General features: G+C 45.4%; 3 protein-coding genes across 8 annotated transcripts in view; 2 read left to right on the plus strand and 1 right to left on the minus strand.

Annotated features, from left to right (window-relative positions):
* The window catches only part of CPNE2 (copine 2), a 41,870-nt gene extending 40,399 nt beyond the window's left edge, over positions 1-1,471 (plus strand). For both annotated transcript variants that reach the window (XM_041458972.1, XM_041458971.1), the window contains exon 16: positions 883-1,471. In XM_041458972.1, coding sequence (XP_041314906.1) covers positions 883-990 — 108 coding nt within the window. In that variant the 3' untranslated portion in view covers positions 991-1,471. The remainder of the gene's footprint in view (positions 1-882) is intronic.
* Positions 1,472-4,197: 2,726 nt separating this feature from the next.
* PSME3IP1 (proteasome activator subunit 3 interacting protein 1) lies at positions 4,198-17,525 on the minus strand. Of its 2 annotated transcripts, none has more exons than XM_041458758.1 (7): positions 17,398-17,525; positions 14,313-14,458; positions 14,029-14,127; positions 12,074-12,195; positions 8,066-8,199; positions 6,046-6,110; positions 4,198-4,934 (listed from the first exon to the last, which is right to left on the minus strand). In XM_041458758.1, the coding sequence occupies exons 2-7, from the start codon at positions 14,440-14,442 to the stop codon at positions 4,717-4,719; spliced, it is 768 nt and encodes a 255-aa protein (XP_041314692.1). In that variant the 5' UTR covers positions 14,443-14,458; positions 17,398-17,525; the 3' UTR covers positions 4,198-4,716. The 2 variants fall into 2 exon arrangements, with proteins under 2 accessions (XP_041314692.1, XP_041314693.1); XM_041458759.1 differs by lacking the exon at positions 4,198-4,934 and adding an exon at positions 5,838-5,932.
* A 152-nt stretch (positions 17,526-17,677) lies between these two features.
* The window catches only part of RSPRY1 (ring finger and SPRY domain containing 1), a 36,255-nt gene continuing 28,538 nt past the window's right edge, over positions 17,678-25,394 (plus strand). Inside the window, exons 1-2 of one of the 4 annotated variants that reach the window (XM_041458896.1) lie at positions 17,678-17,814; positions 21,979-22,060. The gene's annotated coding sequence lies outside the window, so the exon portion shown is untranslated. Of the gene's footprint in view, positions 17,815-18,185; positions 18,268-21,978; positions 22,061-25,394 lie in introns of those variants that run through there. The other 3 variants (XM_041458893.1, XM_041458894.1, XM_041458897.1) reach the window with 3 other exon arrangements.

Raw genomic sequence — 25,394 nt, forward strand, 5'->3', positions numbered from 1 at the left:
GGGCGGGGGGAGGTGATCCCAGGGGAGATGGGCTCTCAGACCTGGAAATCACCCTGGAAGTGGAACAGCCACGGTAGAGGCAGAGGCAAGAGGTACCTGCCTGTCTGGCTCTGTCTTAGCCTCAGGGATGCTCTGCGTGGATCACATAAATCAGCACTGCAGGCAGGGGTGACTGCTCTGCTGCTCTGTAGTGGGTTCCACCTGAGCATGCCACGTTCCTCCACCCCCTGCCATGGTCAGACAGGTGGGAGCGAAAGCCACTGACTCAGAGCAGGACCTGGGTTCCTGCAGCAGGGTGTGGCAGCACTGGGCTCGTGTCCTTTGCCCTTTGCCACAGCCCTGTGCTGGTTTTGGTGACTCCCACTCCGGCCTCATCCAGCACCCTTGATGTGCCACACCAAGGGCTTCATGCTGAATTGTCCTGAGAAGGAGCCCCATGCCCCCTGGTCCCCTGTAGGAAGGGGCAGTGGTGGCACTGGCCCTGCACATCCCCTCTGTGGGATGGGTCCATTGCAATCATCCAGCAGACAGCTCTGGGACAGAGGCTGTTGCTGGCACGGGATTGATTGCCAAGGATGGAGCTTGTGCTTATCTTCCCCTTTTTTGCAACTAATCAATGTCTTTCTATTTCACCTCCTGCCACCCACACCTGTTTTTTCTGACCTACCCAGGATGTTTTATTCCTCTGTACCAGTGAATTCTCTCCTGTAGGGTAGTATAGAATATAACAATCCCTGGTGTATAAAATGCTGACTATCAATAGGCTCTAGCGGGTATTGAGTGAAATGCCAAGATCTGGAGCTGGGGCCAGCCCAGCCATGTTTGCTCAGTCAGTCCCCTGTGGCTGTCCTAACACTGGTGTTGGTTCCCTTTGGCTCACAGGTCCCCAAGGAGACCCTGGCCAAAGCTGTGCTGGCAGAGCTGCCCCAGCAAGTCGTGCAGTACTTCAAGCACCAAAACCTGCCACCCATCAACTCGGAGCCCGCGTAGAGCTGTGCCAGGCTGCACCCTCTGCATGCTGCCGAAGCCTGTTGGTCCTGCCAAAAGCACGTTCCACATGCTTTTAAGAGAAGAGTACCCTCCCTGAAACACTTTGTACTTCTTAATTTAATTGCTAAGTTCTTAAGACGCATCCCAGCACAGTGTCTGGATTCATTTTGTACAGTCTTGGCCCAAGGTAACACTAGGCAGCCAGGCCATGCCTTGGTCCTGCTCTGTTGAGTCACTTTTCAGTATTGAATGTACTTTGTAATAATTTCAGTGGTACAGAATACAATTTTTATGATCAAAACTTGCTTTTTCCAAGCAATGAAATGCTTAATATATTATCATTCAATGAACTGGTTGTTGTATAGTTCACGTATTTGTGTTGTACCTGTACTCCTGTCAGGTTTTGTGTTCATTTTTATACTGTGTACATGTTATATTTGTTATACTCAGGTTAATAAAGAAACTTGGACATTTAAAACAAGAGTCTCCTAGCTGGGAAGGTCTGGGAGTGGCTTACACTGTCAGCAGTGCTGGGTGTTTGGAGTCACCCTGACAGGGCCTGTCCTGGTCCCTCAGTTGCTCTGCTGGCTGTGCCCAGGATCAGCCCCACTGTCAATGGCAGCATCCCAGAGGGAGATTTAGTGAAGGTGGATATCCTGGGGAGGGCAGCAGGCCCTTAATGCCTGCCTGAGCTGAGTCTGTGTGCTTGGGAAAACCCTGGTGACCCCACAACAAACCATCAAAGGGAGTTTCATGGTTCACTGCTGCTTCAACTCTAGACAATTTTCCAAGTCTGAGTAACAAAAGCTCCCTGCTGCCTGGGAGAAGATGGGCTGGGTATTGAAATCCTGCTCTCCAGCAGCTCCTTGGAGCTGCTCATCAGCAATGTGCTAATTGCTGCTTTATGCTGCTCCTAACTAGATTAAGGTCTTTTGAAGCCGAGTATGCTGTTGAATATCTGGCAGGGATCACCAGCCCTGCTCCAAACTCAAGCAGACTTGACTTGAGTCTCCTCCCCATTAATGGAAGCTTTAGAGGTGGGAGGTTGCTGTCCCTGTATAAAGCCTGCAGCCCTTTCTGCACAGGCTGAGCTACTGCTTGTGCTCTCTGCCAGCAACCTTGTGGCTGTCACTGCTGCCACCAGCACAGAGGGCCCCGGGCTGTCCCACAGTGATTCGGCTCCAAACACAGCCCTGGGTGAGACCCCATCCCTCGGGAGAGGTTGGACTGCTCCGAGAAACGTTTGCCTTGCAAAACCTCCTGGAAGGGAAAATAAACAACCAACACCACCCTTTTCCAAAGGGAGAAGCAGCCTTTGAAGGGTGGCTTGTTTAAAAATAATGCTGTATCCAGCTCAGCTTCCAGATCGAAGTCTGCGGCTTTGGGAATTTTTATTTATTTCCATAAGAGAACCTCACACGCAGCTGCAGGAGCTCATAAACTCTTCTGCTGGTAGAGTGTTTGTGGGGGTTTGTCGGGTTTTTTTAACACCTCGCTGAAACTTTTAACAACTAGCACAGACAAGGAGCAGTTTATTGAGCTGTCCCTGGGGAGGGGATGAAGCACACACTATGCAGTCATGGTTTTTTTCTTAAAAATAACAAAAAAATAGATCTAAATCCACCAGTGAATGAGAGCTGCTGGAGCCAGCCACAGCCAGCTTGTCTCCAGCTTTGGCAGCCCAGGGCAAGGTTACTGCCACAGCTGCCCTTTTCAGGTCTGATTTATCCTCCATCCCATGCACTCTGCACTTCCCTGCACATCTCCAGCACTGGAGTATTTTAATGTCAGATGGCTCCTGATGTTCAAAGGTAAATGGGACCAACAGATGGAGTGAGGAGCTGGGGCAGCTCTGCAGTTTGTTTACACGAGCCAGGCCCTGAGAACAGCAGAGCTGACTCAAAGGCATTCCCCAAGTGTCCTATTCCATTCTTCTAGGAACAGGAGAAAGGCAGAGGGCCCTCACATCTGCTTTTCCTGGATTATGTCTCCTCCTGGCCTTGCACAGCCCCATATACACACCATAATATACACACCAAAATACACACACCATCTCACCTGCAGCCCACCACTGCATTTGCCACAACTGGCTGGAAACTCCCACTGTCAATTTCTGGCTAAATCAGGCATTTTGACTGCAGCTGTGCAAGATACCACTCAGGAAAATGGCCCCAGCATGCTGACAGCTGGGCAAGGCTGCTCTGACTCTACAGTCACATAATTGATCTAGTTTAATGCCAGGGAAGAACACCAGCAGCTCTCATACCAACTCCTTGAGGCTCTTGCCCATACAACTTTAATAAAAAAAACATGCTTTTTTTTTGTGCACCATTTCAATTTCATTCCATAGCTCAGTAAGATGAAAGCCACCAAAAGCAAAGCATTAGGGAGGCAGCACAAAATCTGCTTATTTTCCACCTGAAAGTGCCATAATTACAGTAGCTAGAGAAGAGGCAGGAGCAACTCTGGAGCAAACACAGGAGGTGCCAGGCAGCCCAGAACAGGGGAGGAATTGCAGTGTGTTCGTAAAGATCTGTCTGTGGAACAGAGCTGTGCAAACAGAAAGGGTATTTGGCTAAGGATAGCTTCATTGTGAGCACAACTCTCCCCATTTCCTTTGGAAAATTCAGCACTCAGGTTAAGGCATGAATCCACTACAGGCTTTTTCTCTGCTTTTAGCCCAGCTGCTGCCTCACAAGTCCCTGAGTGCCACCTCCAGGTACGTGCCCCTTGGTACACACTGACCAGCTGCTGTCTCAGCACTTAGAGCAGGACTGCACAAAGGCACTTCCACCCCTGAGCAGCTGAGCTGAGCTGTTCCAACCCTCCAAACTCCCACCAGCACACTGAGACTAAGAGCATGGGCCCTCAGCCCTACTTCTGGAACTCTCAACTCCCATACAAAGGAGTTTGGCTGAACAGGGGACTCCCACCCTCTCTGGATTCATGCCCTTCAGGACACTGCTGCTGAAAAGCTGCATGACTTGCCAAGCCCCAGTGCTGGAGCAGCCTTTGAGCAGAAAAGCCAGATGCAGTTCCTGTGAACTCACTCAGACCAAGTTTTCCATCACCACCTCTGCTTTTGTGGGAAACTGACCTACACATCTCCTGGATGGTGGTTTGAGGGAATGGCTGGTGAGTAGAGCAGAAATTGATTAATGGAATGAGAACAATTATGAATGGCACAGGCAGAGATAAAAAAATGCATTCAGAATGTCTTTAATCATGTAACACTAAAACTTCTTTACAGTGTCATGGCAATCTACACTTCACCATCTGCTCAAATTTGGTTCTGCCCCCATTTTTCAAATACAGAATAAAAATGACATTTTAAAACAGAACACATGGCTGCTTCTACAAGACTTCACTGCTTCAAGTGATTATTTTTTGCCTGTTAGTCTTGTATAAACTTCTTAAATCAACATAATTCTTTCCATAAGAATTGTAAAAGATAAAGCTCTCTCCTCCATACCCTCAGACCTTTGTGACATGGTTAGGTGTGCCTTCTGCTTTACGATGGCAGCTTTTCTTCCAGGCTCAGTATGCACCCCAGAAATGGAAAGTTGGAGGCGGGGGGGGGAAATAATGAGTTACTTTAGGAGTATCTGAGTGTAATAAAGTTGAGAGGTTAGCTAGAAAGATTATATTTGGGGCAGAAGGATGCAACAAGCATCCACCAGGGCTTTGGAAGATATTCTGCACTACATTACACACGGAGGGATTTTGTTATGGACCATCAAAGAAACTGTTGCCACGAAAGACAGAAGAGACAATCTTCCCTGTGGAATTGATGGTGCCTTCGCTGTCCGAGCTGGACTCGGAGTCGCTGCTCCCCGAGTAGGCGCCCAGGCCAGGCAGGATCCCAATGCACACGGCTGCTGAGGGACAGTGCACTGCGGAGCCTCCCACCGAGCTGCTCCCCAAGGGAACACAGGAGGGCTTTTCTGGAAAAGAGAAACCTCAGTCAAAAATGAGAGTGCAGGAAAGGGTTTTCAATCAGCCCAGGAACCGGCACGTGTCACTCACCTGCTTTTCCCACATAAGCAGGGGATGATTTCAGGATTTAATTAAAGCATAAGGCTGCTTTATGCTGTAATAAAAGCATTCTGACAGGAAGGACTTGCTACCTCAGGGGATTTTCTTCTTCTCATCACTAGTTTAAGCCCAGCTCTATGCTGGCATTACAGGTTTTTTTATTCTAAAGTTGTCAGTTTGATGCTTGTCAAGTACCAAATCCACTAAATAAGAATAAATGGCTCTGCTTTGAGTAATTGAGTATTTTTTTTGCAATATAACAGCATAGTTGAGAAAAAGTTTTATTCTATCATTCTACTAGTCAACATCTCCCATCTTCCATGGCTAATTAATTATTTCTGCTGTTCTGAAAGTTTACTGAACAGAAGGAGATTCAGGAAACGCCTTGGGTTGTCGTTACACAACTGCAGCTCACCCGATTTGTGTCAGAGTATCTTGACAGCAAGTCAATTGCAGCCCTGACAGCTAAAGCTGAAACACAACTTAATTCTTCTTCTAGTTCCCCACAATTTTCTGAAACAAATTGATTTCAGGATGGACTGAATCACTTCAGAGCATAAATCTGAAGTGGATGTACACAAATACATGCAATGCTGCTGTGAAGAGGAAGGGGATCATCTGCTCTCCATGACTCCTGCCCACAGAACAAGTATTAGGCTTGATATGCACCTAAGAACAATTCCATTAGTTATCAGGTGAAACTCTTTCAGATTAATAAACCCTCAAAGGAAGGTGGACAGTCTCTATATGTGGAGACTTAAGACAAACATCTGTCAGGGCTGGTTTGGGCAGGGGACATCCTGATAACCTGCAGAGGTTCCCTGAACCTATTTTCCATGAAGGCTGCCAGCACCCACACTTACCAGTTCTACTGCTTTAGAAAAGAACGTGCCAACCAAAGTCCATGCTGACTTGCCCAGTGAAGGAACAGAAAAGCAAAGCCTCTATGAGATTTAACCCCAACGCAGCTGCTGCTCAGTGACAGACACAGAGTTTCCCACACTAGAAGTTGGAACATACCTGGATTCTTTTCCTCGTGGTCAGTGTCTAGTTTCAACCTCTTGACACTGTTACCACCATCTGAACTGTGGAAAAAATAACAGAGTGTCTTGTTCTTCATAGGCAAACACTTAATCACTGTGAATTATTGTTACATCTTTGCCTCAAATGCTACAGCAGGGTCCCCTGATGACCATCACCACTTCCAACTGCCATTACCTGAGGCTCCTTGGGGAACATGCAGGATCCAAGGAAGCACCAACACCTACACTACAAGTATCACTTGTCAACCTGGGAAAGGAACACACCTCTTAGAGTTCAAGTCAAACCCCTTCCACGGCAACCTGGAGCTGCCTGTTCAGCAGGATGTGCCCCACAGGAGACTGGGAATAACCACCTGAGCTTCAGACACCCACATGGCCACAGCCCTGCACATGTGGGTGATTACCACACTTGCTGGTGCCCGCATCCATGGCTTTTCCCTTGCAGGGCTTCTTTCCCCTCCTTCAAGCACCTAGAGCCTGTTCTAAAACATCTAGAAATCTTGCACTCAGTAAGCTCAGACAGTCTTACAGCAACGGACAGAGATGCAGTGTCCACAAAGGTCCTTTCTGGGTCCAAAGTGCCACTGGGAGAAAGGAGCATGACTTGGACTCCTGACTCTTCAGAGCTCCCATAGCTCTCCCCTGTCACTGCTGAGATTTCCCCCCCAATTCCTGCATGCTCCCAATGCTAAGGCATCCACATAAACAAATGCTTCCCAGATTCAGCAGGGATGAACTGATGAAGCATGAGCATTAGTATGCATTAACTCTTTTCTGTCCCTATCAGAACATGCAGTACAGATGAAAGGTTATTCTGTGCAGAGAGCTTTTAATAGTAATACATCCTTTACAGGAAATTACAAAGCTCAGGGAGCAGATGTTGAGCTCACACTACACTTGCTTTGGGCCACTTTGCAATAAAAGATAAGATGGCAAAAATAGAAGACTGCAAAGCAAGTCTGCAATGGCACTGACATGTCAGTTAAGATGCTCTCTTTAAACAGATGCCATCTGCAGACTCTAGAAGTACCATTAAGCACATGCCAGCTCCTTTTCTGCATCCTACTGGCTTAAGTACTATTAGTTATAAGACAAAAACAACATTATTGGCTGCTTGTCATCAGCTCAGGGTTTTTCTTTTCTCTCTTCCCAAAACCCAAACTAACACACAACCCCACAGACATTAGGTGGTGGAAGTGCTTACTTCAGTTTTCAGACATGCAATTAACTGCTGTACTGGGAGCTAAACATCACCCTACAAGATAAGCTTCTAAAATAATCTCGCATTCCCTGAGATGATTGGAACACACTGCATTTTGAGATGTCAGTAATCATCTTAACTATTAGATGATTCATCTGTGGGAAATAAGTCTGGTCCCACATGCCTGGTTTCTCCACAACCTGTAGTACACCAGCAGCTGTGTTTGCAGGCCAGGATCAAAGCAGCAAGCACATCACAAACCCAGCTGGGATGGAAAGGGTCTTGTTGTATCAGTGTAAACCCCTGAGGAACACAGGAAGTTTCTCTGATATCCTTAGAAGCAAACTGGCACACAAAGCTCCTCTCTTGTAACCTTGTCTCCCCCATGCTGTCCCCAGCAGCAATTAAAACAATCCATTTTAAACACAGGTAGAATTAGCTGATAAATTAGGCAACCTGAATGAAATCGCATTCGTGAGGTGACACTGGTGTCTACAAACAGAGATGTAAAATAGATTCCCTCAAACCCCAAGCAGGATTGCCCAAGCCTGGCACTCGAAAATGAAGATCCTGCCCACTTGCTTTACACACACTTATCTATTTGATTTGCTTCATGTTTTTCCCCACAGTTTGTGAGAGCCTATAGAAACAAGACTGGTCTTTTCTTATACCTTCCCCCTTTTTTCTTTAGGGCTAAGGTTTACACCTCACTCTCTGGAGGCAGTTTTGGCCTGTCTCCCTTTACACTGCTAACTGGGTTCCGTTCCTCATGAATTTATAGAAGTGTGAAACTAACCTTCTGTGTTTCACAGCTCCTGCCAACAGCTTTGCCTGAGAAAATTTGTTCTTGTTTTCCACTGACTTCATGGGCAATTTCTTCTCAGTTTCCTTCTTTGGGTCCATACTGACTCCCACTTTAGTGAGAGTGCTGTGAATTAAGGGTTAAGGATCAGCTGGGAAGGAATGGGGAGAACAGACATTTCCTCCCTGATATATTTAGCCAGCTCTGCTGACAGCAGTGACCGAAGTTCATTCACATATTCTATCAAAATAAACTTACTTGTGATGACATTGAGCTGGTAGCCTCAGCCAGAAGAAAAGATATTTTGCCCTCTGGGGTTGGAGCTCTCTCTGGTAGCAGGACCAGCTCTCCCCTGTGAGGATGTCCAGGCACAAACCACCCAGCACCCATGAATATATCCACCATCCTGCCTTTTCCTAAAGGCCTTAGAAAAGCAAAAAGGTCAGGCTGGACCAAAACAAACCAAAAAGACAATGCAGTACTTCCCCTTCTATGGGGATCAACACATTGGTAATTCAAATTTGCTGCTCCACACTCTAATCCTTACCAGAAAAGCTAAATAGCAATATATGCACTCACTTCCACTCCACAAACCCTCTTTTTGCTGAGCCCAGCAGATTTCAGCCTAGCAAGACAGAACAGTTCCATTTTTTGGGTTTGGTCTTTAGCACTCCACCTTTCCAGCTCATCCCTCTGTAAGGACCACAAGGATTCTACTGCTGGTCTGAGCAACAATCCCAAGAGGAAGGAGACATTGATTAAGGGGAACTGTGGTCCAAGATTCACCCAAAAAAGACTAACTGCTCAGAAAAGCTAAGTAGATTAAAACAGTGTTAGAAAGGTGGAATGCAGCTGAAACCTCTAATGAGGTGGGGAAGCTTAAGCAGGTTCTCAGATGGGGTAAGAAGGAGCTGGGTCTGTTTATTAGGGCACACTCTGCACACTCTGAACACATCTCCTTGTGTGATGAAGGGAAATCTGTCAAAGACCCTGTTTGTAGACAACGTGCCAGGAAAGTGACACAAAATTCTGCAAAAATTTTAACTGCACAGGCAAAGGCAAATTAACTTAGTTTAAAAGCATGTTTATAAACTCAAATCTAGTGTTCTAATAGTTTGTCCTCTGACTACAGTTCCACAAGCTGGAGTTTCACAGGTGCCCCAGTCACTGCAGACATATATGGGATAGTGAATTTCACACTGATGGCACATATATTTGAAGCCATAGCTTTTTTCTCTCACTAAACATCTGAAAATCAAAAACTTATAGACTTTGCTTTGAAGTGACACTCAGTCTCCAATCACTTTACAGACAGGAATGTTCAGATGCCATTTATTATTTGATTTTCCTAAGGAAACAGCAGTAACCCAGACTGTTCCTTACTTCAACCAAAAGTCCTCTCAGCCCAAACCACTGCTCAATTTTATCTATTTTTGAGATGGCACAGGAGTGCCATCCTGTGGCTGTCTGAAGTCATCTCAGAGCTCCTCGTGCTGAACATGATTTGATGCTGCCACACAATTCTTCCACACACTGCAGTGTTCAACTGCCACATTTAGGTCCATTACCTTGTTATATTCTAAGCCTGACTGAGGAACTCAAAGGCTTTTCTTTTAAAAGACACCAAATTACAGGCTCTTAGCTTCCATCCAGGATGGCATTCTCCTAAAACTCCTCAACTAAAAAGGCACAGCACATTTTTAGTAGGTATTTTATACATCCTGCTGTCATTAGCAAATGTAATGCTATAGCCAGCCAAGAAGTGTTCCCTCTCAGGAAGACAACATTAGAAACAAACCTCTCAATCTTAAATATCAACGGCACTAAACAAGCTGTCCTTCAGTAAAGCCAGCTTCTTGGAGGGGGGACTGTTCCTACATTTAGATAGCAGTAAAGACAAGCTGATCTTGCTCTCAAATACTTCTTGGAAATGGCTTAAAAATATTTGTAAATCTTTATCTGAACAGGGGGGTCTGGACAGGGTAAGGAACAAACCAACCTAGTTGTTCATGCAGGAGAAAGAAAAATTCCTATTCATCCATGCATATGAATTTCTTATGCTCAAGAGTACATTGAAATATTCCAAGGCACATTTATCCTGAGGATGTATAATTTTGTGATTGTTCAACCTAAAAATTTAAGGGAAAAAAAATTCTGTACTTGAATATTGACACAGTTTTTACCATGAAATTAATACCTCTGGGCAGCTTAAATTAAATGCTGCAGAAGGAAAAAGAGCAAATAATGAAATCCACTGGGCTGACATTTCTCTTATTAATCTGGAAGAGCACTTAAACAGTACCTATAGATGCAGCACAGTGGTTTTTGTCACTACAGTGATAAACCACTAGTAACAACCTGCAGAAGCAAAAACCACTTTTGCATTTCAGAACACCACCAAAAATTTCAAACACAAGTCAATTTGCTCTGAGGCTGCTTGAAATATTATAGTTAAATAAAAAGAATTTTAAAAAGGAAATTAAATGGGCAACACTTCTGATTTTCTCACAAGATGAGGTGACTATAAAACATTCTCCCTTCCTCCACTCCATCAGCAATAAGTTTAATTTTTACAGTAAGACTTCAGATTCAGAGCCACCAATACTACTGAGAGTGCAAAGACTGAGGTGAGATGCTTTGCACATCTTGATGAGGCTGTTCAGGGATCTGTGTGTTATGTGGTTAATTCAAGGCAACTTCAGATTCCCTCAGGGCTGGTATGGTTCACCCCAGATGTACGTGACATAACAAGAGCTGTCAGCTGCTCCCACAGCACAATTTCACACTGCACAATCCTGGATCAGCCAGCCCCACGAGCAACCATCACCAAAACTAAATATATCCATGAATATCCCATGAACAGATCCAGCAAATCAAGAAAATACTCCAAATCCATCAGCTAACTGCAGCCTATTTCTGAAGTTAAAAAAATGCATCAGGATTGCTTTTTCATAAACACACTCCTGAGCTAATTGAGATGTTCTTCACAGGACACATGCTCCAAATTGTAAATCATTGACTAACACAAGGTAAGACCAATCTCTGCAGTACCAGCACTACTCAATTTTATTTGCTGACTGGTTTTGGTCAACTCCTTGTGTCCACAAACTCTTTCATCTATACTAAAGCTTCCCTGAGCACTTGTGTTTTGTTCACCCAGAACTCAAAAGCAATCTAGACAAGGAAACCATCAGATTCTGCACAGGTTCAGTAAACCTCAAAAAAGCAACATTTTGCTTAACCTCAAAAAAGCAACATTTTGCTTAGCACAGAAATTCTCAAATCATTCCAACCTCCCTTGACTGGCACTAATTAGAGAGGAAAAACATCCTATATTATTTTCTAGCATCTCTACAAGAAAATCAGGCAAATTTAACAGCAAAGCCAAACTGCCCTGCTGTTAGTCCTGCCTACAAGTGTGTACTACCCAAAGGAGGCAAGACTCCATGGGCACTGACTTCCCAGAAGAAAGTCAGCACATCTGCACAGATGTATTTAATTTCTCATCCTGAAAGTATCAGCAAAGGAGAAAGTATCTAATACTCCAAGAAGAATAACAGAGAGAGCAATCCACACATTATTTCAAACAGGTATGTTAAAATCGGGCAATATACAGTTTAAAAAAAGAGGGTGTAATTTTCCATAAGACAAAAGCAAAATATTGGAAATAATACACTGGCTTTTCTTTATGTTCTCTTTTTAAGTTATGGTATTTCATGACCTCAGTAACAGAAAAAAACCAAACCCCAGAAAAGCACAACCAAACCCCAAAACAACGCAGAGAGGAGAAGGAAAGTATCAAAGAGGTGGGAGTTGAGGGGGGAATATCAAAGATTGCAGGGGTCTATCAAAGCTACAATGAAACCATTAAACTGTGAAAGTGTATCACTATACACATTCTGCAAAGCAGCTTTATAAAAAGAATATCAACTGACAGAACAAACTACAGCCCACTCTTACCCTCCTCTAGGTAACCACCAGTCATTTTAGTGCAAAGGATATTCTGTATTCATTTAGTTCTTTCAGCTCTTCTTCCCTTCGTTGCTTTTCTAGTAGCTCTTGCTGCCGAGAAACCTCATCAAGGAAATGTGTCTCATCTTCATCTAAGCCTCTTACCATATTTTCTGAATAAAGAAAGAAGAAATTTGTTGGTTTCAGACACCAAGGCTAAGTCTGTCTCCTCTGAATGTTTCTTAAACCAACCAGTAACTAAAAAAAAAACACACTACTTCTTCCCTCAAAAGAGAAAGAACATTTTCTTAGAGCAAACAATTCTTACCTAATAAGTTTTAACACCTGTTCAAAAATTTTTGAAAAAAGTAGAAGCAAGACAACTCCTAATTTCCAAATAAAACCAAATTCTTTCTAAACATGCTACCCTGCTTTAAGGAAAGTACATGCTAGTGCAGCAGGAAGGTCTTTTATCCCCTGTTCTGCAAATGTTCAGAGCCTCTTGAGCAAATTATTTAATTAGAATGACAATAAAGATTATGTTTCAGGAAGACCAAATCTTGCTGTTTGTAGTCATCATCAGAAATCTTAGCCCAAACATCACCTTTAGTCCTCATTAAAGTTCAATTCTGTATTTTAGGCTTTTACATGTATTAAAAATACACCATATTTTTACTCTTCAACCCACACAGACAAGCCCTAGTCACTTTGAGGGCAAACTAGGAAATCCATTTACACTCATAACTGGCAGCCTTGTGTTTGACAGAAAAGCTCAGGAAATCAATGATTATTTGAGGTCACTTTATAAAAGCCAATCCCTGCTCCTTCCAACTCATGCAGAGCTCATTCATAAATCTTTAAACAGTAACTTGTAGCACTCACTACTATTACTGAGGACCCCATCAGAGAGCAAAAGTAGTGAAACTCAGGACATTTTTTGAAGCAAGTGACATGAATTAATTTCATTTTCTGCCTGACTCATCTGCAAACGAAGAGGAGCAGCCACTGAGGCCCTTTGAGCTGAGGTTCTATTGAGGTTCCCTCCCAGGCAGGAGGATTCTGCAGCAGGTTTTCTTCTCCAGGTTAGCTGCTATCTGATATTCTGCTGTGGTTGCACTAAAAGCAGAGGTGGGTTTACTTCTCAGGGCTATTTCCCATTCCAGTACTTGGATTACCAAAGCAAAGGTGTCGCAGATCTAATACAACTGGCCAAGAAAAACAATTCACTTAGACAGTTATTAGCAGCCCTTCCTGTTCAGGCTGACAGCAGTCAATTTTTGGGTGGCTCCTTCAGCAAGAATTGCTTAGTCATGTTACCAGAAATGACTGGGATCAAAAGTTTCTACTGAAGTTTACTGGAAACTCTCTAGGTGGAAAGAACCCTGTAGGTCCAGCTGGAGACTTTGATGCATTAATGCTGCTATCTGTACTTGCCACTTTTCAAAGGGCTTTTCTATAAAACCAGAAATCCAAACATTTCATTAGAAGAGTCAAACAACTACTTCTAAAGACTCAAAACATGTACATTTACTTCTTTCAAATCATAATCTTAACTCTCAAACCACTTTTAGTCAAATAATTATGGCTTGGAAATGTAATAGGTGCTCTAACATGATTCAAGCATGTGTTAAAGCATGAGCTCAAGAGTCACAAAACCACAATACTTTTCCGCTTCTTTGTGGATTGCTATCAAGTTTGTTGGGGAGTTTTTTGGGATTTTTTATTTTATATGCAATATAAGCTCAGTATTCTGAGCTTATGTTGCATATAACACTTTACAGGCATGCATCTTCAAAACTGCAAACACCTTTTGAGTTTTTGCATGTGTGCAGTGCTGCCTCAATGTCCAGAACATGTTCCTTTAAAAATCCAGGATTTCAATAACACTCTCCTGAAGCCTTTGTTTCCATCTCAGAGAAGGAGACAAAACACACAGATATGTCCTTTACTCAGAAGTCGTGCACAGCTGTTGCATACAACACATGCAGTTTGCTGCTGCTGCTTACTGAATTTAAATTGCTCCTCAAACTCCTGCTGCTTCTTTTCTCTCTGCTCCTGGAGCCTTTCATACAACGACCGTGGGTCATATGCCTCCTCTGGGCATTCTGAAAGGAACAAATCAGCAAGGGACACCGTGTTAGGAACACTAAACCACCAACAGTTCAGATCCTTCATGGTAAAAACCATTTCAATTATAGAATATAAAAAGCCATTACTTTTAATTTCTATTTTCCATAAGAGTGAGAAATTCTCAGATCTTTTTCCTGTAATTACTGAATTCAGCCCATACCTTTTGGGTCCTCAGGTTTCCGCACCTTCTCCCATTCCTCTTGCCTTCTCTTTCGTCGCTCCTCTAGCTCTGCTTCAGACACGAACCTCTTGTTGATCACCAGGTCAGCAGTGCCATCTCCCCCTTCCATTGTGGAATAGTGTCTCCTAAAAACACAATCAGGAGTCTGATTATGCTTTTCATTGAGTGATTATTAAATATCCTGAGAAATAGACCTGCTGCCCTTACAGTAACTTCAGTTCTCTAAAGAGCACTGCATGGTGAGCACTGACTGAGACACAAACCCACTGCATAACTGCCAAGACTAACAAGCATCATCTATTACTCCTTCTTTACTCTTTTTTCATAATTACCTATTTCCTACTAGTTGTTTGCCTCAGGCTGTTTTTCTGAAAGTCATGTTCTAATGAATTTACTTGGCTTAAATAAATATTAAAAAAAAAATAAACACCCTCACCTACACTCTCATCCTTTTATTTCTGTTCCTCCACATATGTTCCGGAGAGGAATAAAGTGATGGCAAAGCATCAAATCCCAAGTTCTTTTTGCCCAACCTATGAAAATTTGAGAAAGCTTGCCTGTTCTCAGTTGTTGAGTGCACGTATTTAGAAGTGATTAACAATGAGATTTCAGAAATTAGCAACTGTTCTGGTTTTGGCTGGGACAGAGCTAAACTTCTCAGCAGCTGTTACAGCTCAGTGGTTTGGGCTTGGTGTGACAGCAACATTGATAACACCCTTGCAGTTTTAGCCTAAGTCAAGGACTCAGTGTCTCACACAACCAGTGAGGAGCTAAACCATGAGGGAGCACGGCCAGGACAGCTGTCCTGAACTGAACAAAGGGATATTCCACAGAACCATGACCACACAACACTGTGCCCAGGATATAAACTGGGGGGATCTGGCTGGGAGGTCAACAGCTGAGTGAGAAAGGGCTAAAACAGAGCTGGGGTTAAAAAATGAGCAGCACTTCCCCTGGAAAGAGCACAGCCCCTTCCCACACAGTGCAGCCACCCTCTGCTTCAAGGTTTCAGTACCAGCTGCAGGGTGGAGATGCTCCAAGGAGTCAGCCTAACAAGGAAACTCGTGGTCCTGACACCTGTAAGCCCAGGATGAAACAAACTCCTTCTGTAAGCCCTAGGTGTCTCCTCCCAGAGTTATTCTGCCAGCTCCATGCTACCCTAGTGCCTGGTTTTGTTTCAAGCCTGTACATCAAAACTTTACACAGCAGTACAACATAAACACAACACACAGAGCTGTTCACTTAAAGATATGCAAACATAACTTTTCTCTACTTTATTATCTCCCTGGTTTAACTGCAGCAGGTTAAGGAGGGCAGACTGCCCACAGTTCTGCCAAGTACTGCTCACTGGGATCTCACCCTGCCTGCATTTCAGCACAGAAGAGATCCCAGGACAGTTACTCCTCCAGGGAGGAAGGGATGCAGTAACCCAAATAAGGGAAGAAACCTGTTTATCATCCTTCCTTCATACCACAAGGAATCAGTCCTGCAGGAAATCCTGAAATCCTTACAAAAACTGATACTTTTGGAGGGTATTGCTTGTAAGAAAAATGAAAAATTTGAAATCTCAGGAGAAATTCAAGTTAGAGCACTGACAAATATTTGTTACAACAGGATACATTCTTAAGGTTAGTATTACTAAAAGAAGTTAAGACAAAAGAATTCTCTTAAGAGCTGGGGACAGGAAGGACAGATTCAGGGCAGGTGATTTTATCTTCTTTAAACTTTTCTTTCTTTCTTTTTTTAATATCTAACAAAAAATCCACCCTGCAGCCACTTTCCAGAGAGTATGGAACACTTGCTCTTTGAGTGCAATTTCTGAAGGTGGCTCAAGCTGGAAACCTACAGAGAAGATAAAAATTGAATCTCACTGCTGAATACAGGTCCTGATCACAAGGCCAGCTTTCCTATCCAAGTGCTGCATAAACAACATAATTTCTTTCTCCACTTGTGTCATCTCAACCTATATATTTAGAGAGGAAATTAAAGGTTTCAATACAATGGTGACAGAAAGTAATAAAAGCAAACTGAGAGAGGGATTCTGCAAGAACACAGTATCCTCTGGGGACTACAGCCTTCAGCAGCAAACCACCTGGATCAGTCCACTCAGACAATATATTTTAAGATACATAAATTGATACATCAATTAAACCATGATTAAGGTTTAATTACGGCCTGAGATGCAGTAATGCTTCCAACACCAGCCTGAAAACTGGTGTCTGACACTGACAACCTCATCCTGGGGAAAAGAGAGGAGGGGGAAAAACCCCATCAAGCAGCATCAGATTAAAGTTCACTGGCACTTATAAAGTTTGGTAATTTTGCTGTATTCTTTGCCCTCTCCCATCTGAAGCTAACACACACAAACCAGACACAACAAAAAACATGCACCTGGCAACTTTTCCCTATTTATCAGAGTTTTCACCTGGTGTAGGCGAAATTGTAGGGCTGTGCTGTCATTGCAAATGAAAAAATGTTTGTCACAGTGGTAAACCACATGTTTTTATAACACCAGATGGTAACAACACCCCCAGGATCACAAACCCTCCCAAACTTCACAACCCTTGCCACCACTTCGGCTGGAACAGACGCAGAGCAGCGACGGTGCCTTGGGTACCCGAGCGCAGCTTCCAACAGATCCAGCCCTCCTTAAACAACAAACGCTACTTACCGACCCGTTCCATCAACCCAGCGCTGGGCCAGCCGGGCAGCGCTCCCCGCTCCGCACCGAGCGAGGCGCTGCGTGCCGAGCCCGGAGCCGCCGGGGATCAATCGGCCCCGCCGGCCCGAACCCGCCCCCGGGCTCCCTTCCTGCGGCACCGCCGGAGCTCGGTGCGGGGAACCCTCCGGGCGTGCCGGGCTCGAGCTGCTCCGAGCCCTCTCCGCTCCTTCCCTCCAGCCCCTCGTCCCGGGAGCGGCCCCCGGCCCGCCGCGCTCGCGGGGCCCAGGCCCGGCCCTCCTCACCCCTGCACCCCAAGGGCCCGGCGGCCCGGCCACGGCCGCTATCCCCGCCCCCGGGCGCCTCCTCCGGCCCCGCCGCCCCGGGCCCGCCCCCGGCACGTACCGCGGCCCCTCACAGCGAGCGGCACCGCCGGGCCCGCAGCGCCGCCATTGACCCCGCTCCCCTCCGCCGGCCGCCCCGCCCCTTCCGCCCGCCGCGGCCAACCGCGCGAGCGCTTCCTTCAGCGGCCCCGCCCCCGCGGCAGCCAATCCCCGCCGCTCTTACGGCGGGCAGAGCGGCGCGCGGAGCGCCCGGGGGTTGGCTGGAGGGAGGACGTCACAGCAGCCCCGAGTTTCGATTGGGCAAATCTCCGCGGCGGGGGCGGGACCGAGGGCGGGGGGCGGGGCCGCGCCGTGAGTCGCCTCCATCTTTCGGCACAAAGGAGCGGCGGCAGCGCCGGGCCGGGGCCGGGCAGGGGCGGAGGGCGCGGGGTCCGTGGCGGCCCCCGCTGTGCTCCCGGCGGGGCAGTGCGGAGCTGAGGTGAGGCATAGCGGACGCGGCCCGGCTGGCGGGTGCCGCGGGGCTGGGGCGGAGCGGGGCGCGCATCGGGCTGAGGGGAAGGGACAGCGCCGGGCTGGGCGCTGGTGGCCCCATTGCCGGCCGTGCGTTAAGGAGTGAAGGCACCGTGCTCAGCCCTCCCTGCCCTCCGCTCCCCCGGGGCCCCGGGCGCGGGTCCCGGTTGGGGCGGGGGCCGGGCCAGCGCAGCCCCCGGCCCCAGGCAGCGGCCCGGGGTCCCGCCGGCTCCGGTGGTTGGTGCCGCTGCCCCTCAGGGATCCCGGTACCCCCGGCCGCCTCGCTGGGGCCATCTGGGGAGGGCAAGCCGGGGTAAGAGGCGGTGGCCAAGGTGCAGCCCCGGGCTCGCTGGGCGCTGGCGGAGGCCCCGGAGCTGGGCTGGCTGCGGAGCTGGGAGCTCGCTGCAGGGAGCGGCACAAGGTGAATGAACGCGGGTTTGGCGCTGCTCGGGGCCCGCAGGGGTTGGGACTTCCTAACGGCGCCTCCCGGTGCTCGTATGACTTGCAAAACACGGGCTTGGCTACGGCGGGGTTGGTGTGCGAGGGGCGAGGTGACATCCCAGACCCGGTGTGCTGCCCCGGCAGCTCGGGAGCACGGCGGGCTGCGGAGCGCTCGGGTTCGCACACCGGTGTGAGCAGCCACATCCTGGAAGCTCTCTATGGGAAAATGTTTCTCCACAGCAAGTTTTCTGTCTTTACAGAGGAGGTGTGGAGCGGGTCACCAAATGCACTCGTTTACCTGGATCTTTTGTTTTGGGTAGTAGATTTGGCAGCGGCGCCTTTGCCACGGGTGCGGCAGCACCTCGGCTCTGTCTCCCACTTCGGTGCTTATAGAGCAGGATTTATCACTGCTTATATTGTGCCCATATCGAGCATGAGTTTCCCTTTTAAGCCATTTGATTCTGTCCTGATCACTGTTTCTGTCTCTCAGGCCTTCACTGACCCCCTCTTTTTAGGAACTGCTTGTTTTTTATGCGTTCTGCAGTAGTGCACTGTCCCTTCTCGGTGCAATCTTAGTGTAGGTCCCAGGAATGGCTGTAGTCACATTACTTTTCATTTTCTCTTTCATTACTGCAAACTCTGATCCCTGAGCCCAGAGTTCATTTTGGTGCTCGGCCAATATTATCAGTTTTTCTCACACAGTGAAACTTTGGTCCATGGAGAAACACAGACATAAGAGCTGCCTTTTCCCTCCTAAATTAATTCAGCCTGCACTGTTTTCTGAATGCTGGTGTGTTTGGTAGGGTTTTGTTTTTTTTCATTTTATGTCTGTGTCAGTGTTTGTTTTCTTCAATATAAGAGTTTTTTTTTTCTACTTAGCACTAGCTTTGCCTCAGGATTTTAGCTTTTTCTGTCCTTTGTTTTGCATTGAATGCATGTATTTGTTTTGGTGTTGTTTTCTTTTCTCATGCTGGTCCTCAGCTCAGTTCTGCTGTTCTACTAATTTTCTGTACATCCATCACTGCTGTGAGATTATTGTCACGTGGAAACCTACATCCACTTGTTTATTGTGACTTTCCCTTGTTTTCTTCCTGGTATTAAAATTTTTGCTCTTTTTTTGTTAAACTGTACAGATTTTTAAACAGTTAATGCTCTCATCACCTTTGAGCCCCCTGAAATATTCCCTTGCATCTCATCTCCTCTTGGACTCCTGTATTTGACTGTGGATTTCCAGAGCACTGTGCATCCTCAAAACTTGTCATATTATTTTAAGAGTCAGTGATGCTGTTAAATGTGTTTTTGTTTTGCATTTATCCAAATGCACAGAATTGATCTGTTCTTTGATCTAAATCTGGCCCATTCTTCTGTAAGCGCTTTTGCCTGTGTCTTTGTTCTCTGCTGAAGCCCACTCAGCAAAACAGGCCCTTTCTCCTCCTGGCACCCATTCCTCTGTCCCTCCCTTTAGGACATTGCTGTTTTTGCTTTGTGCCCCAATCTCTGCTGTTTGTTCCTATTTATAGATCTGCTTGAATAGATTGTGAATTTCCTGTGGTGTGTTCTTTTTCAGATGAGTGAAGCACAATTGTAATTTGTGTTCACTTCTTGTCTCTTCCCTTTTCATCCAGACATTCTCTTGAGGTTCCTGCTAAATGAAAGTTTTCAGTTTCCCCTGTCCATCACTTGAGAAGGAAGCTCCTCCAGGGTATTTTATATTTTAGTGCTGTGTTTTGCCTTCTGCACAGCTCTTGTCATAACTCTTTCTGATGCTGATTGTTTATTAGCTTGGCCTTGGTTGTTTACCCACCCTTAGATTGCTGATAGAGCTAATCCAGCTTGTCCACACACCTCCCTTATCATCAGCTGTGATACCAACGTGTGTCTGCAGGGAGGTGGGCTTGTTGGTTTCCCTGAGGTCTTTAACTTTCCTTTTTATTTACCTTCAGCCTCCTACACAGGGAGTTTCACTGCAACACTTCGTGGTACCACAGTGGTATCTTACTCTGTGGCTTCATAATTTGGTGATCACTCAGTGGCTCACTTGTTCTCTCACTGATACATTATTCTGTGCTTTTCTTAATGTTCTTTTTTTTTTTCCTCTTAGAGGGACATGATGGTTTTCTGCACAACCCTGCAGTGCTCTCCCTTGGTACATTATCAGTGTTTTCACAGAGGAGTCTTAGCTTGAAGTGCATTTCATTTGCTGCGAGTCTAATGGATAGCACTGAAATAGATCACTTACAATGTTTTGGTTCCCTCCTGTGCAGTAAGACATCCCTCATATTCTGCCCATCAGGTGGAATCAGAGTCAATTCTCCTCAAGCTTTTTTGCATGTTTGTTAAAATTTAGGAGTAACAGGAAGATATTTATTAGTGTAAGCAATAAGTTAGTGATAAAGGCAGTGATTTGTCATAGACACTTACTGGCCTGTAACTCTTCAGGTTTCTTCATTCAAATTCCCTTTGATATCATTATCTCCCCTACCTGGCAATGTGCTGTGTTTGGAAATGTCCTCATTGGTCATGTAGCTGTGTGCTGATATCCTCACAAAGTGGAGCAAGGCTCATCATGTGCACTGTGTGCTTTCCTTCTCAACCAGAGGCAGCAACTTAAAAAGCTGTCAGCTTGTAGTAAATTGAAGGCCAGCTAATGTCATGATATTTGTCCTGTTCTGCTCCATTATCAATATGTTATGTTCAGCATTTCAAATTGGCTTTTTTGGGTTTTTTTTTCCTCTATTGAACTTATGATTGCTCACTATTTGAATTTATTCATTGCTTTAAGCAGTGCAGGCAGTGATCTTACACTGAGATTCTTTGTCTTTCAAGTATCTCATGTGCTTTGTATTGCCTTGTGTCTGAAAATATATTTTATTTTCCTGTTCTGTGTGTGGTAACTGTAAAGCTGGCATTGCAGGGCAATGACTGTGCCAGCATGATCTTTATTTCCTTTTCTATTCTTCATTATATTGCTGAGGTCTAATAAAAGTCAAATGTTCACACATGACTCACGAGGTTGCGTGACTGACCAATGCATCATGATCTCTCTTCAGAAGTGCTTGTAACTACCTGCCCTTGATCTGCCATTCCTGTGACCAGATTTGTGCTTTGGAAGCACAGCTCTGCCATGGGAACTCTGTGGGCTTGGTGGGCTTTGCCTGTGCAGCAGGGATACCTGGCAGTGCAAAGTCTGGGATGAGGTGCTGCTCCTTGGTTTTTAATGCATGTTCTTTAGATGGAGTTCAGTGAGTTGCCATGATCAGTAACAAGAAATCCATCTTTTTCCTAATAAAACTCTCCTCTCAGGGAAATAGTGGTTTCTGAGCACATGAAACACAACTGTAATTATTTTTCTCCCTTTCTAAGGCTTTTTTTTTTCCCATAGAAAATGCCTCCCTTTTGCTCTAAGTATCTGAGTACCTTGTTAGGTGGGAGAAGAACAAGTGTCGAGGACTTTTTGATCCAAGTGTTGGCAGGGGTTTTTGGATTGCTGGCTTCAGTGCATGTGCACAAACTGGTGCAATTACAGCTTGAATCACAGGTTAGGGGGCAGCTGATGAACTACGAGCCAGGAGGCTGCACCATTCCTGTGTATCTTACACCTTCCTGCAGACAGTGGGACATGCTAGAAAGTCATACTGAAAAAAGAAAACTCAGCAACCTGCTGATGCTTTTTTTTTTTTTTTTTCTAAAGGCAAAGCTGTCTGGCATGGAGCAGGCTTAGAATTGTTCTCCCTGCTTTTAAAAACATTCAGCTAATGGTGAGTCTAAGAATGGTATGTGTTTGCACTCAAACTCTGGTTAATATATCAGTTCTGAAATAAAAGATTTAAAAAAAAAATAACAATAGGTGAGTTATTCTCTCCTTAGAGCATTATCCCTTTGTAACATTTAGTGAAGTGTTGTTTACATGTAATTATCAAAACAATTTAATCTTAATTCTCCTGAAGTTCCTCAGAAAGTTATTTAGCAGAAGCCCCAGGTGGCTGAGACTTTGTGTTCCTAGTACTGTTACAGGATTTTGAAAGCCTCTTAAATAGTTTTTGTGCTTTCTGCCTTTTTTGACTAAACTGGGTGCAGAGTCTTGTTTAAGCTGTATTCCTAGTGCCTTGTGAGACACGTGCTCATCATCCTCCCACTTCCTAACCCACCTGCACATGTCCGAGCCATCTCTCAGGCACTCAGGCCTCTTCCCCCCTTGGCCACGGCACACTGAGCAACTTCCTCTGGCTTTCTTGGTACTGGCAGGGGCCCTAAAACACTGTAAGGAAATACCACAGCTCAGTGGTTGGAGCAGGACACCTGTGAGACCTGGCAGGAGCGCTTGGTACACGTGGCTGGTGAATCCACAGCAGGCTCCTTTCTGCACTGTGCTTTGCTGGCAGACTTGTGGCAGGGCAGAAAGGAAAAGTCCTGAAGGCAGAACCTGAAGAGATAGATGGGGGAAAATGAAGCTGAGTTCTTGTGTAGGTGGTTTTTTTTGTTGTTTTAAGTAAGTTCTGTGATGAAGTTCTGGAATGGCTGCCCAGGGAGGTGGTGGAGTCACCATCCCTGGATGTGTTTAAAAAAAGCCTGGATGTGGCACTGGGTGCCAGGGTTTAGTTGAGGTGTTTGGGCTGGGTTGGACTCAATGATCTTGAAGATCTCTTCCAACCTACTGATTCTGTGAATTCTGTGAAACTGGTGAGAAAAGGGGTTCCAGTGGCCTGCCCAGAGCTGTTTCATATTCTGTATTCTTCAGCTCTGGAAGCCCCAGGTCGTTCAGGAATTGTGCTTTCCAAGAGTGCTTCCGAGGCAGGTTTGCTAACCTAGTGACCTACATGTTGTGTTGGACTCAAATGACAGTCTCTTGAGCAGCTGTCACTGTATCCACTCACAGGAGGAAAGGGAATTTGAAGGGCATTTCCTGCTCTGTCAGTACAGTGCTGAACTTTGTCTAGCACAGAGCAGCCAGCTTTCCATGGCTGGCAGGGAGGGCCACAAGGGTGGCTCTCAACTCTGCCCACTGAAAGATCAGGCAATCCTCTGATGCTGCTTCAACCATCAAGACATGGAACTTTCTTCAGCCTGTTTCTAGACATTGTCTGCTCACCAAGACAGTTGTCAGACAGCTGATAATGCAGGCTTCCAACTGAGGCATTGCTGAGTTTTTCAGCAATGTTATCAAAATTTTACACTGAAAACGGTTTGTGGACCTGTGAATTTTACGTGTTTGTAATAGCTTAGTCATGCCACATAGCTGGGCTGAGTTCTGTGGTCTACAGCAAGAGACTGTTCTGCCTTCTACAGAGTAATTCTGCACCCAGTGTTCCTCTGAAAAAAAGCCCAGCTCTGAGATAGGAGAAAGAAAAGCACTAAGATGAGTTTAGACAAGAAGCAGACAAACTCTGAGTTGCCACTGTCTTAGCTCACTTACATGAAGCTGGTGGTTTGCTGACAAGAATCTGCCCCTGCTTCCAGCAGTCCCTCCTTGAAGCATCTTCCTGGTGCCCACAATGTGATGACTTGGATGCCCCTGTGCTATCCCTAATTCTAGTTCCCAGGGCAGGGCTGTGCTGTGACTGAGCTGCTCAGTCTCTTGACTTGCCCCTCAAAATGCTTTTGTGGTGATTTTGCTCATGCACAAGGTTCTTTAAGTATTGCAAGGAGTTGATCTCCACGTGACTGAAGAGAACTCTTTCAATGATTTCTTGATACTGATATAGATAAAACCTTAACCTTTCTGAACTGGACTGTTGTAAGTTTTACTAGACAAAGCTTTTTTTTTTTTTTTGGGGGGGGGAGGGTGGATTTCTTTGCCATTCTATACCTCTGCTTGGTATCCAAAGATTCACTTTCCTTCCAGCATTGTCTATTCTGGAATTTCTTGTGGATTTTTTGGGAGAATTGGAGAGTTTTGGGCTTTTTTTGGTGGAGTTTTTTATTTAATATTGAATCCTGGTATCATGAATGCTTTTGTCAGAATTGTATTGTTGATAACGCCTTTAATTTTCTGGGCAGCAAGGAAGATTAACTTGAATTAATTGAAAGAGTTATTTTTAAGCTTCCAAATGAATGTCTGTGCCAAAACTTAATAGGGTATAGCTAATCTATTTTATTTCATGTGCTTGTATCCCTGCAGTTTATAGGATTAGTGTTCCTTGCCATCTCCAGGGTTATCTTTCTCTCCCTGCCACTTCTGAAGCAGTGCATTATACTCTGCTCCTTGGGCAACTGCTGAGCTTGTTCAGCTCTGCCAGGCCACGTCACCCTGCTGGAGGCACCTCTTGTTCAACTTCACTGGGCTGTCAGATACCACTATCTTTTAAAAAGATCATTATCTCAGAAGTGCTTTCATCTGCCTCAAAGCATAATTTAAGCTCAGTCTCTGATAAGAAATGTAATGATCCATCTGTGGCTTGGGGAGCTGAGAAGCAGGAAGCGTGATCGATACCAGCGTTGCTTTAGACATGAAGCAAAGTTGAGGTTTTCTGTGGTACAAAGGACAGTTCCACTTAAATGACTGAGATGACAAATGATGACCTCTGAGATGGGAAAGCTCAGAAGGTGGTAAATGCTTCAGTTTCTCTTTCAGAAAGAAAGCTGAACAGTCTGATGCCTGGCATGTCCTGAGCACTAGTGTCTCTGTATCCAGACATAAGGGAAAAATTGTGCAGGGAGGAATCCCTACCAGGCCTGCTCTGGTGACACTCATTCAAATCAGAAAGTGAAGTTCACTTTAAATCTGTCTTGCAATTTTAGTGTTCCTGTACCAGCTTTAAAAAGGGGTTTAAAGGAAGTGAAAAGACAAAGTAGTGCAATGTGCAAGTGACTATAAAATCTGACTTTCACAGTGAGTCTACAGAAAAAGAAACTACTGTGGTAGTAGTTACTGTGCTTCTTTCTGCTTCACATCAAGTCAAACAAGAGATCAGATCCTCCAGTTCTGTGTTTGTGACAAAGATGAATTACCTAGAGAAGACATCAGGGTTAAAGCCCAATTGTTTGCATAAACCTTGTACAGCCCTGGGGGTTTTCACTGATGAGCACCTGTGCAGGAGCTGGAAAGCTTTGAGACGTGGTGAGTCTCCCTTTCTGTGAAACTGGCATGCTCAAGGTTAGTCTGCTTTT

This window comes from Pyrgilauda ruficollis, unplaced genomic scaffold, assembly GCF_017590135.1.
Source record: "Pyrgilauda ruficollis isolate IOZ18807 unplaced genomic scaffold, ASM1759013v1 scaffold13, whole genome shotgun sequence".
Lineage (NCBI taxonomy): Eukaryota > Metazoa > Chordata > Aves > Passeriformes > Passeridae > Pyrgilauda > Pyrgilauda ruficollis.